The sequence below is a fragment of the Megalops cyprinoides genome, chromosome 10 (assembly GCF_013368585.1).
Source record: "Megalops cyprinoides isolate fMegCyp1 chromosome 10, fMegCyp1.pri, whole genome shotgun sequence".
In the NCBI taxonomy this organism is placed as follows: domain Eukaryota; kingdom Metazoa; phylum Chordata; class Actinopteri; order Elopiformes; family Megalopidae; genus Megalops; species Megalops cyprinoides.
Window position 1 is genome coordinate 33,949,495 of NC_050592.1, and position 13,299 is coordinate 33,962,793.

The window sequence follows — 13,299 nt, forward strand, 5'->3', positions numbered from 1 at the left end:
ATCAAATTCAGTGTGCTGTTGACCACTGTAGCTTTGATGTGATGGGGCCATTTGATCTCAGTGGAGGTTTATCTTTTCAATAAGATGGGTAGAGGAAGTTTCTTGTGGTGTCTGGTGCATTCGCTTGGATTTGGACTTTTTAGATTTTGAGTTACAGAAGCAGATACCAGGAAGCAGTGGTACAGAATAAACACACAGGGCGGACATGCACACAGGGTAGGGAGATTTTTACAGCCCTAGAAAATAGGTTACTTATGGGAAATATTTTACCACAAAAACAAATGTAACGTACAGAGCAATAGTATACTGAATCAAAACCAGCTGTCATATGTGGAAATTATAGCTCCATACCATCATCTGATATTACCCTGACTGTATGCTTGTTTGGAAAAGCCAGGTGAAGACCTCAAAATGCCCATTAAACAATTTTGAGAGCCAAGAGCAGAATGGGTCTCCAGTGGCAACGTCCTGGGATTATTTTATCAAAGTTTTATTGAATTTTGCAAAAATGGCATCATTCTGCTGTAAGGTATACAGGCTGAAGGAACAACTCAAAAGGCTGTGTTAGTATTGGCATTTGATGATTTTATAGAAAGCAAGGTGCTTGCATATTTTCCATCCGCTACCTTCACCCTTCCTGTCTGACCACATACGCATGATAAACGGCCAAGCTGTGTGTGTGCTTAATCTTAATATCTTAATATTGCATGCTGCCCTACAACCTGAACAAACCAGTCCAATGAAAAGAAAGCAAATTTTACACATCCTTCTATGACTACAAGAGTAACATCAAGCAGTTTTTTTTGTTTGTTTGTTTTGAACAGTTAAAAATTGGGTGACAGAAAGGTTATGCTAAAAGGGAAAAAGTCAACCATATCTTCCCTTAGACTGGCAAAATACTGTTTCTATCACATTATTCTCCTATACCTAATTTTATTTCAGGTGGTTCCGTGTCATTTTTAAACCATGAAGGTATGCCAGCATATTGACAGTATGGCACGCTTAACATGTTTTTCCTCCCCTCTGCTACTGGTCAATGAAACCTCATGAGTGTTAACTGGATATCCCAACAGTAGCATACAAAGCCAACTCGCTGACCTGGATGCTTCCAGCCTGAAGTAATGTAGTGATACTGACATGTACTGTGCAAAAGACTTTCCCTTAAATTACTTTATGGTAGACTACACACAGCATTTCTTTTGAATTAGACTATTTCATGAAATACTCATTCCCCACTCAAGTAAAAACAAAAAAGTGACATAACCTACTACAACAGCATGGAGGAGAACACACAAAAATGTAATTACTGAGTATGCGTAGTATAGAGCTTTCTTTCCATTGCCTCTCACAGTGAACTCATATTTCCTTAAGACTCAGGGCAAGTAGCAGCAAGGATTTCTTCCAAAATGTTTTTAATACAGATTACAGCCCAAAATGCATTCTGGAGAGCTTGCCTGTACACACACAGGAAGAGTCATTAATTACACTGTAATACGATACGTCATTGGAGAGCATACAAAAAAAGTCCGCTGGCCGTGACGTCACAGCTGAACGAGTCTGTTTTCCAAACGAAAAAGTAAATGACCCATGTGTCAAATAATGTCCGGGTACGTGGGGATACTCCTAGTCTTTACTCCAGGGAAGGGGCGGAACCTACTCAGTCATCCCCCAGCCGGAAGCCCTGCCCCCAGTTGTGACGTCCCGCTCCAACCCCACCCTGTTCGGGGGCTGCTGGTCTCCGGCTGGGGGGCGGGACCCCAAAGCCCGAAACTCCTCCTCGTCTGCTTGGGAAGTAGCGGTACCTGTGGGCAGAAGAGAGCAAGTGAGATCTCCGCTTAGAAGCTGTGGAGAAGGGTGGGCAGGTGAGGTCACTGTGGTGTTGCATAGCACTGATTAGCAGGTGTCTGCATGAGTGTGCAAACAATGATCTGCACAGAGCACGGACTGGTACTACAGCCAACAGCCAAGACATCGTGGGAACGCAGCGTGGGATGCTTTCGGATCACAGCTGACATCACCTGTCCTATCCTTGCACATCATTTGAATGCCACCAGAGTCTACCCCTGCTGAAGCTATAAAGTATCAGGCCACCCTGCTCTGTGCAGTGCTCAACTTCTTTGCCCTCCTGACTGTTCTCTTTCTACCCTTCTCACTCCCTCTTTCTCCCAGTGCCAGAAGTGGCAGCCCAGCCTTTGGGTCCAAAGAGCAGAGAAAGTTCCTGCCTATAAGAGATGGGAAGACACTTCTTGTCCCATACCAGCCCACTGCAAAAACAATGGATTTATTTGTGGATGGATGTCCTAATTTATGAGCTTTCTCTGCTCCATTGTCTTCCAAAATTTTTTCAGAGTCCTTTGGACTCTGACCAGCCCTTTATGAAAGCACAATTGTGAAAAATTCACAAAAAAATGAATTTTGAGAGAAAGTGGCACTAAGTTTGTTGAGTTCGAAAAAAAAAAAGATGCAGGACGAGGGACAGCACAAGCGATCCCCTGCCTTGACGGAACCTGCACTGGGGTACAGATCAACGCCTGACTAATGGGGAAGTGGTAGCTTAGGTGGGATGAAGATGTCCTGAGTGCAGGTGAGCTGAGGTGACAGACGGATAGGAGGAGGGCAGAGCTTACAGGAACTGGGGAGTGGAGAGGAAGGATCTGCCACCCAGGTCCATGGGGTACTTGAACATGAGGAAAAAGTAGAGGTGGCCCACCAGGTTTCCAATCAGCTCGTTCACAAAGCTGAGGGGAGGGAGAGAGAGGCAGCATGGGCGGAGACATTTCTCTCAAACTGAATTCATTGATTTGTTCCAGTTCAGGAAATTAGACAGTCAGGCTCGCTCAATCAAAGTCGCAAGAATTACAACAAAAAAAGAAAAAGTTCACTTGAATATTTAGATAACATCCTATGCAGTAACATGCACTGGGAAATTTTGACTGGCTGATGGTCTTCATTGGAATCAGGCTATACATGGTTCCTTAGGTAACAACTACACACAATACAGGACATGCTTTTAATTGGTTTCAGAAGAGGGAAAGTAAGTTTGTTAAGTAAGTTAAACAGTAAAGAGATGAAAATCATTTAAAACAGAACACACCAAAGGGAAGTCTTCCAAAGCAAGTAATTAATATTTAATGCCATATTTTGCTGAACCTCTAAGCTATTAGGGATTTCTGCATTTAATCCTGCACAATAATGTATACAGTCAGCATATGAGCCTGCAAAGAGACATTAAGAAATTAACTGGCCAGTTAAATGTACCCAAAATGAAGAGATACTCACGAGCCACCAATGATGTAGTTGAATCCCAGAATGACCCAAGGAAGATAACATGCCTGATAAAGGTCACAGAAACAGATCTTTTGCCTCATATTTGAAGCTTAAAGGCGCACACCATGTCACAGTTCTTAAACACATTACCATGGCCAAATTCCAGGATATAGTTATTCTTTCAAGAAAAAATCAGTGCACTTAATGAATTCAACATTATACAACACAAACACAATATGGAAACGCTTGGCAAAGCCAGAGGCCCAGCAAACCGCACCTTGAATCTGGTTCCGAACCAGAAGGACACGATCATGTCTCTGTTGAGCTGGGCCCAGACATACAGCACCGACATAATCAGAGGAATCATCAAGAGCTGAAAGACAAAAAATAAATAAAAATAAAGTCGTCGCTGGTGACAAAACATCCAATCAGCTGCTCAACCTAACTGCCGACATTCAACCTCAGCCGGCAGTCTGTGGCCGTGAAGGAACAACCACACTGGCCATAACCACTGGTTACAGATCCTTATCTGTATGAACTACGAGAGGTTTCCCAGAGGCTGCCGGAAGCCACACAGAACAATTTGGTGGATTTACGACATGCTATGCATTGCTGAATAAACGAGTTGTAGAGCTGTCATATGTTGGAAGAAGAGCCACTTGGTTCCTCCACAATGGAATTGTGAATGTTGGTGCTTTTTCTTGAGAAAAAAAAAGGTATCAACCAAATCAATTGACCTCTGAGCAAACACTTTTTCAGCATCAAAGAATTAAACCTTGAAGTGTATTTAAAAAGAGCCTTTAAAAAATGGAGCTATCTTTGAGAACAGAATGGCTGTTGAGGCAGCTCATATTCACAGTACCTATCATGGTTTTGTTTAAGACAACAAAAAGGCAGTTTAAATGAATTCAGCATAAATCAGTTTCGGCATTCAGCAACTGTCTCTGTTCCCTCAACTATTCAAGGGTTCAACAATTCGACCCTTTTTGAAATATATCTATTTTCAAAAGATTTTGTTTTAATTGTAAGGGATAACCTTACCTGCATGTCCATTATTAGTCCTGTTATCTGCAAGCGCAAAGTCAAGGAAACAGTTTGTTTTAAAAGGATGCCGTTTCCACAAACCCATAACTCTGCTGAGGAGGAAACCCCGCTTCAGGTCAGTGAGCCAGCATGACTTAAACCACAGGGCCACAGCACATAGAAAAATCCAGTTATGTATGAAAGTGCACGAGCTGGGGATATATACTTCAATTTCAGACACGGATGCGCAGGGTCTGAGAAGCCAACATCAGACGTCTTTGATAGCATCATCAGTAAAGAGACATTAAAAGACAGCGACATTTGGGAAGCTTAAAATGGTGCAGCTAAAAATGTCCACTCTTCAGGTGGGCTTTTGTGTGAGCCATGGATCAAGTTAACCAAGATAAACCCCCGCTAGTCGCCGGAGAGAGCACACGCCATTGGCTGAGTGTTTTACTGGCACAATCAAAACTAAATAAAACCGGTTTGGCCAGTGACAGCTACTTATTAGCTTCTCCAGCAGGTTTCTGTACCACCTTCGGACGTGGAATTGCACTTTTCACCAGAGCCGGTAAACAAGTCACTGCACGGGTGAGGTGGTGCCTACTGGCAGCCGTTAAAGTGACTGGCACGCGTTACTGCAGGGGTCACCGGTCGGCTTCAGTCGACTTAATACCAGCTGCCCACGCCTGCAGCTCTGCTCACAGGGCCGTGTTGAGCCAAAGTGCAGGGGCTGAGGATGATCGATGAGGGGGAATGGGTCCAAAAGAGCCCGCAGGCAGCTGGCTGGATCCCTGGCAGTGATGGGCCATCCCGGGGTCCATCCACTGAGCAGTGCTGGGTATAGCACTGTCACAAGAGCTATTTATCACACCTCTCCGCACTAATGGACACACTCCGTTCAGTAAATACCTGCTCCATGTGTATAGATCTGCTCTTTTATTTCAAAAGGGAACAAAGGGTAGCAGAGTGGTACAGTGCGAAGGAACATGGCTCATAACCCTGAAGTTACCGGTTTGAATCTGGTACTGCTGTTGTACCCTTCATCAAGACACTTAATCAGAGCTGTCTCAATAAATATCCAGCTGTATAACTGGGTAATATGTAAAAAAAAAAAAAAACTGTGAGCTATGCAAGTCTCTCTGGATAAGACGGTCTGCTGAGTGACTGTCACCTAAAGAATATTCTAATCTAATGATATATATTGTAATCTAAAGGATATTACTTCTGCAGAATAACAGGTGCTATGTGGTACACATGGGGACAGCGCTGCAGTGTTGCCATGTCATTGTCCTTCTTTACCTTTCAAGTGATAACACTGCGGAAATGACCGCAAAAATGATAGTGGATGACAGTGGATGTCGCCCACATATCAATCCAGATCTACATACTGTCATTCAAGCGTATAATTTCTGGACAGTCCTCACTGTTTAGACTGGTGGCCACCGCTGAGGACCGGGAAAAGGATACAACGATACAAATCCAGTTGAACAGCAGCATGAATATGTAGTCTGCAGGCCTTCCATCAAAAGCACCTGGAAGAGAAAAGACAAAACGTGATTATGAACACAAAAGGCAGTCAGCATTTAAGTCAGATTTTAAACGCTGCGCGTTAAAAAGAATTACTGCTCAATTCTTGAATGAGGTCATTGTTTTCTCCAGACTTCAATAGATCCCTATTACGTAATGGGCCTCTTTCAGAAACTGTGAGTCCGATTTGGTGTTGCCAGGTCGATCACAGTGGGTTTACTGTGCAACACAAAGGTCTTTTGGCCCAGCAGACCAGACCCCCTTACTGCATCAGACCACAATAGTTAAAATGAGATGGTTGACAGGAAATAATTGTTTGCTCACTGGAATGCAAGCATATAGGTGTGCTTCCTACCCGTTTCCAGCCTGGAGGAATATTGGTACAGAAAATACAGGTTGACCAAATACAGAAATCCCGTTCCAGGGCCAACGGGAAAATAGAGTGCTGAGGTCACTGGTCTCCATATCTGCAGATAAAGACAAAGATGTTACTCAGAGTGATTTATTAATCAAGGACTTCAGAATTTGTATGCCTGATTGGTAATGTATGAAAAGAATGCCAGGATTGCTTGCTTGAATGATCAGGTACAAAACTGCACTGTGTACGAATGATTTAACAACATGCATCTCTTTTATACCTGCCAGCAAGCAGGCGTTTAGCAGTTCTGACAGACAGTAGACCTGCGGAGCTGTTCCTGTCACAATAAAACGGGGTAGTCTAAACCGATGTCACACAGCGCCAGACGCGTCTTTCATCACCGTGTAGAAATATAAATGCAGCAATGCACAACGGAAACCCAGACAAGACACGCTAGAAAAATGGATGAATTTATTTGCCCCGTCATTCATTTTTGCTTAGTAACTCCCTGGCATGGAAAACTGGGTCAGTAAACAAGAGGCCTTTTTTGGCTCCCTCTCTCTCCCCGACTGCATTGCCTCGCTGGAAACTTGCTGCCTGCCAGCCTCTCGTCCACGCGCCCGCGGAGTATTAACGCTTTGATCACCGCTTGTAAAAACGGCCGCTTTGGAGCGTCCGCGCACCCGCACGTGCACAACCTCAGGTCTGCGCAAAGCTCTGTGACCTTTATCGACTGTTGTGGAGGGAGCCGGTAGATGCTGGCAGAGAGGCGCGCTGGGAGCAGAGCGGCTCCCAACAGTCCAGCCGGGACTTCACTGCTCATTGGCCGATTGTTTTTTTTTTCCCCGCTCACGTGTCCAAAGCGCCACAGCTGAGGTGCCCACAGCTGAGCACAAGACAAAATGCTTCATGGCGATTTTTGTTCTGTTGCAGGTTTATGCTGCAAAGCCGGTGTCTGATACAGACACATGTCTGGAGTTAAACAGAAATTCTTACTGCATTTTAGGCCTGTGAATTCCTTGAATTTTAACAGATTTTTACATAGTGCTATTTCAGTATTCTATGGCTTCTGCGACCGTATGTTCGAATTAAATGAATCCCATTTCCCAAAATCACTATTTCGGAGTGGATCACTGCAAATAGTTTACATTTGCTCCAACTTACAGACAGGAGAACTGATATATTACATTAATTATCTGTTACTTCAGGCAGTGTTCTTAAGCTTTCATTCATGAATAGGTGGAGAAAGCAGATAATTTTCCAAAATGGAGAAAACCCAGTTAACAAATATTTCAGTACTGATTCAGGTAATCATTTAAAGACCTCTTGGTCAAATATTCAGATATTAACTGAACCCTTATTATCCGTCCTACAGTCAAAACATGCATTTAACTAGGCTACCCACTTTTCAACTACTGGAACATTATTTGTAACATGTGGTGGGGACCTATGTTAAGGGAACACAGATACAGCTTTTTAAGTACCCAACTGTTGAGTATTAAGGGGAAATTAAGTAAGCTTACCAATGTCCTATTCAGTTTCTTAAACATCTCCTTTTTTATTTGGTGTAATCATGGCTGACTCTACCGAATGATGAAGCTGAAGCAGAAAAGAAACTCTAGAGATCTCAGCTCTCAGTGGGAGAACATATGCTTTATTTTACATGTGGCAGATAACATGGTGAGAAAGGCAACACAACCTAATTAGGTACAAGCATGATGTCGTGGGCTGAAATGAACAGAGCTACAAAACATTCTCCAAGTATGCAAGTAACAAATGTATGCTTCTTTTGTCCCTTTGCTAATGCTAAGCATGTAAAATAAATTAATTACACTTCCATTGCTTCCACTTCCAACTTGAAAACAAGGCTTGAGAAGGTGGCCTTGTTCCAATTGCTTACACAAGCATGTTTGGAGTGAAAGACTTGGGGACCAACCCAGAAGAACTGCACAGAGTGCAGAGGGTTATGAGGTCTAACAGATTATAGAGAGCAAGGTCCACAACTCAGTCCTGCTCCCTGGCTTCCTGCAGAGCAATTCCAATAAAATGCTGAGAACATAATTCCAGAAAATATACCTAGAGGCGCAAAGTGCCCCTAAGATAAAGGACTGAAAATGGTAACAGGACAGCTGGTCAGCTCCATATATAACTTTATTTCAGAGGAGACCTCATCTGCACATGTGCAGTTCAGTGAATCTGCAGTTTCCTTTTTTTCCTGAAAAAAACCTTGATCTCCACCGTCTTTGTGGGCTCTGGCTTCTATTTTCATTGAGCATATGGTTACTTCAGGATCTTGTTGCTATGCAATCTTTGATTAAGTTTACTTGGACACAAATGTTGGCAATATAAAGGCAACTAACACAGCTTACATTTTTTAGATTTTCAAAGTACACCTACAATAACCACAATCTCCATGACTTCAGATATTAAGTTGAAATGCGAGTTTCTCTCAGTGCCTCAGTCAGATGCCCTTGTTAAAACTGGGAGAAGACATTCTAACATATGCATAACAATATCAACAGAAACTGTATCTACAGGCAGAATCTTATGGGGTAAAAATATTTCTGATGGTTTCACAACTCCTTTCTTACTGAAATGATACACAGATGTAATTGTTTTAACAGGAAACTACTTTCTGATAATGTCTTTGCCTCTTATAATGAACATTTAAAAAAAAAAAAAAAACACCATCAACAGTGATCCCGTCTGAGAAGTATTAGGGCCGCTTTGTATTTAGGCTCAGCTCCAGTGATGACAGAAGTCATCAGTCAGTGCAATACCATGCTGGGCAATTCAGAAGTCTACAGGCTGCCACAAACCGCAACCCCTTCCAATTCAGACAACACCTGGCTGACAGGCAAGACACAGACTGCTGGCTTCCCCATTTCTCTGCATCATTCCAATTACTGCAACACAGGCCATATACACTAACCAAGTCACACAGACAATGGTCTTTATGCAACAGTGGCCATTAGTTTGACAGGCTCAAGATCTCGAGATTTGTTCTGATATTTAGCCCAACCAAGAAGATCAGAGGAGAGCCATCAGTTCTGCCCACTGGCTTCGCCTCTGAGATGCTCAGACAGCTGGGGAAGAGCTCATCAGCTTTGCTCTTGGGCAGTGCAGAAAAAAAATTCTCCATAACATGGCTTCACATAGAAGGATTCTCAGATGTCCCCAAGCCAAGCTTGAACGCCAGGGCATGCACCAACTGGCCTCTGACTCACAGTGCTCCTACACTGAGGAAGAGCCGCTTCAAACATTTTAGCCATGCACAGTAAATGTGAAGCGCTGTATGCCTGCATTTATTCTTTAACTAGGTTAAAACAAAACATTTGTGATGGCCGACATTTCAAATAAAGCAGACTGGCTTTCCATAATGTGATCCAAACAAATAGAAGTGAACTGGAATTAATCAAATCAACCATCCACTCACTCAATCTGACACTTACTTGAAGAAAAAAAAAAAACATACTTCACACTTGACTTTAGAATATGAGAGGCAGTAGAGCCCCAACTCCCCCTAGGTGTGAATATAACCCATAATTCCAGTCCTTTACATTTCGAGCACTGCCTCCAGAATCCAGAGGGGTCCTACAATGTTCCTGCGTATTCCCACAGACACAGCCATAAAGTAGGCTTCCCCTTACAGTACATGTCTCTACCTCTCTCCAGGCCAAGACTGGAAGCTCATGTTCTCACAAGTGTTTCTTCTTGTATTCCAAGTTATGTAACAACTCGGCAGCACTAACTGGCAAGGGACGTGTAGACAGCAAATAAACAATGCCCAATGCCAACGTAAAATGTGAAATTCAAAGTGACAAGCCTGACTGATCCATACAGGCTGGTGCTCAGAACAGAGGTAGCGGTCAATGCTACACCACTGTTGCCAGCCGAAGATTCTCTGGAGTGCACCCGTGATCAAATAGCCCCCGTTGAGCGGCTCTGACTCAGAGCTTGACTCAAAGCTGAGACGCCTCAGCAACATCTTTAAGGGTGGTAAAATTTAATCTGAACAACTCCCTCTTGTGGCCATTTTTTCATAGCGACACAAACGCGCGTCATTTTTCAAGCACCAAATTTAAAACTAAACACGTCAGGGCAAATTGTAATGGGCTTCCTGTAAAAGCATAGCAGACCTAAAACTGAGTTCCCCGCAAAAGCGTACTGCTCTTAAAATCAGCCACGTTATAAAAGAGCTGAAGGTCTGTAGCCTAGTTTGTCATTTTGTCAAGTGCATATGCTTTCACTAGTGGTGAAATGAATGTGCATAATGTTATCTTTAGTAACCGTTTTGTCCACTATGCCACAATCAATGCTAATATAACTTTTATTTGAGTAGTTAGGCTTACAGCATCTCCAGCCCCGCGGCTCTACGTTTGTTATGAAAAATATAGTCGTAATTTTCAATTTATTTACAAAATTAAACTATCTGTTGCTGAAATAAATGCAACAAATGTGCAGTTTAGTCTGCCATCTACAGCACTTGCAAAGTAAACTCAGGCCTATACATTAAGTAGGCCTAGCTGTTTTAAATTGTTCCTGTAATAGGCCTACACATTGTTATAATCGTTAAAAGGGAGATTAAAATATGTAAGAACAGGGTAGTCTCCTCTGTGTAGAAAGAAAATAGGTACAAGTTTCATGTAAGTGTTGCTCAGTCTGTTATGTGGATAACTACTCCATTTGGCCACCAATTTTACAACAATCACCAAGGCAAAAAGAAAAATATCTTTAAGAATGGATTCTGCAGCTGTTGGGCTTTAAAGAATAGGATGATCCCGCTACGTTGTCATCGTTAAGATTTCACACGTGCTTTTTAGTGCATCTGTAAATATTGTTAGGCAGACAAACTATAATGTATCTGCAGTGTCACTTTTGTGTTTCATGACGCAAATAGGTTAATTATCAGGCCAAATAGATCCTCACTAAGAAATAACATGTACCAAAGGACTATGCAAATATTCAACTACTACGGATTGTGTCGATCACACAAACTAAAAATTACTTAGGCCTACTTCGAATTATAACAAAGTCCTATGGCACGACACCCCATGGTATATCACGAATAATAAACACTATTTATGTCTAAGAAGTGACTAGCATATGCCTTGATGCGCTCCTTTCTCGTCTAATGGCCAGTCTTTGATGGATTAGGTTACAGTGATTTGCACTTGGAGCGTTGGCCGAGAAGTCTGATTCGGACGTCCTGATAGCCCCAAAACCTCTTGGTAACTTCCCTTCTGTGGGCAGTCTGTGTAGGGCATAATAACTCCACTTAAATCTCCATAAAAGTTTTCATAATGTTCGGATAGTGATATTTGTCTTGTGCTCTCGAGTTTGAATATCTTTCAATGTAGGACCAACTCGCTGCAGTATGCACCAAGCGTGTACAATTGTTTCATCGTACAGAAGAGCGAGGTTTTAACTATACATTTAACTGTCAGATAAGTCAAGACGTAAACCTCAAAACGTTCAATTAAAAATAAGCGAGTGTCGATTATAACCACTAAAAAATTGACCCCAAAAGCCTCATATCAGCGCAATGACAGAGCCAATCTGAGTCGCGAGGAGGGGAAATGTCAAAATCAGTAAATACTAATCGGTATCCCATTCCCACCTATCACTAGTTTCCACTCCGGTCCCATTACTTTCAAACCGTGTGAACTTCAAAAACACAGATCCCGGAAGTTCCAATCTGTTCGACCTCCTTCTGTTCTATCGCTTTCGGTACTATTGGTCAGCTACGAAGTGCGGTGCTGTTTCCAATGGACAATTCTACCGTCTGTCATAAGCAAACGCCACCCGTACAGGCCTGGCGAACCGAATGCGTGTGCGATCACCTTTACCGAAAACGAAAACAAAGTTATGCCTTACCTGAAATTTGCTGAAGAAAAACTCCGGCCATAAAACGAGGTACATGGGACTTATTAAACCAAGCTTTCCTACGAGCGGTATAGCAACCGACCCAGCGAACCACCACCGGGTGATGAAAGGGATGCTTTTGAACCAGTCTCCGATATCTGACATCTTTGAGTTGGCTCAATTCTGTCTACCCCCAGTTCTTGACACAGTCCGAAATAAGGTCCGATCTGCACAGTAGAATCCCAGTGATGCTCCGTTCTGTCTCGGCGCCGCTATGCTATTGCGTAGCACTCGAAAAAATATTCTGAACGTATTTCTTTTCGATTAAGTTTTCTTGACGTGGCTGCCCAGGACTAGCTCAGAGATCTCATACTTCCTGTCAGGTGTTGTTGGCGTATACGCAAGGGGGCGTAAAGCAAATGAATTTGCATTATCATGCTAGCGACTGTCAAACCAGTGCCCGAGCACACACTCTATGTACCGCTCTGCAGCAAAAGGTCTTTGGTGGATCGGTTTTGTGAATGTCAGACTTAGGCTACGTGCATATTTCAAACTCCGATCAGCACCATCGTGGTCCAGTATAGGTCAATGGCATTAAAAAACTCTTGAATACCAAAATCCAGCTTCATGGCGCTAATTCCGTTAAAAAATAATTCTTTAGGCATCTAACATATAGAACCGACTAACTGCAAATTACTTAAATGAACTGCTACATTATGTTGTTTCTGTCATCAAACATTAAGAAAGCTACACAAAGCACGTCGACTGGATGGCGCGGAAATGAACACTCCGAATTCCTGCTGTGGGGAGTCACAGTTCAGTCTTCTACTTGTAATCGATCTGACGACAAACATGGTAAAATTAACACTTAATTGTACTAAATCTATACAGTGCCCTCTATATTTATTCGTACCCTGGCTAAATATGAACAAACAGCCCTATAAAAGGAAAAAATGCACATCTTGTATAATAGTCTCTGCTTAAAAGTGTTAAAATGTTATAGGCTACTTCAACCTTAACAGCAACGCATAGAGGAAATTCATACCGTATACCTACCTAACCAAATATTTAGACAAGGGCAAGAATGAACGGTACACTGTAATAGAGTTCCCAATTGGTCAGTCTAACCTGAGGTTTTTTTGTTTGTTTGTTTTGTTTTTTTAATTAAGTTCGTATGGTTGACACAACTCTATTTTTAACTGCGGAACACCCGCTGAGTAAAACTGGACCTGCCTATTTCACGTTTCTCTTTCTCT

At 42.6% G+C, this 13,299-nt stretch overlaps 1 protein-coding gene across 1 annotated transcript; it reads right to left on the minus strand.

Annotated features, from left to right (window-relative positions):
• Positions 1–528: 528 nt before the first annotated feature.
• On the minus strand, positions 529–12,416 carry LOC118784597 (derlin-1-like). The gene is made up of 8 exons (XM_036538914.1): positions 12,056–12,416; positions 6,176–6,287; positions 5,761–5,825; positions 4,309–4,335; positions 3,545–3,640; positions 3,280–3,332; positions 2,628–2,738; positions 529–1,802 (listed from the first exon to the last, which is right to left on the minus strand). Exons 1-8 carry the CDS (start codon positions 12,206–12,208, stop codon positions 1,658–1,660), a joined length of 762 nt encoding a protein of 253 aa, XP_036394807.1. The 5' UTR covers positions 12,209–12,416; the 3' UTR covers positions 529–1,657.
• Positions 12,417–13,299: the final 883 nt, after the last annotated feature.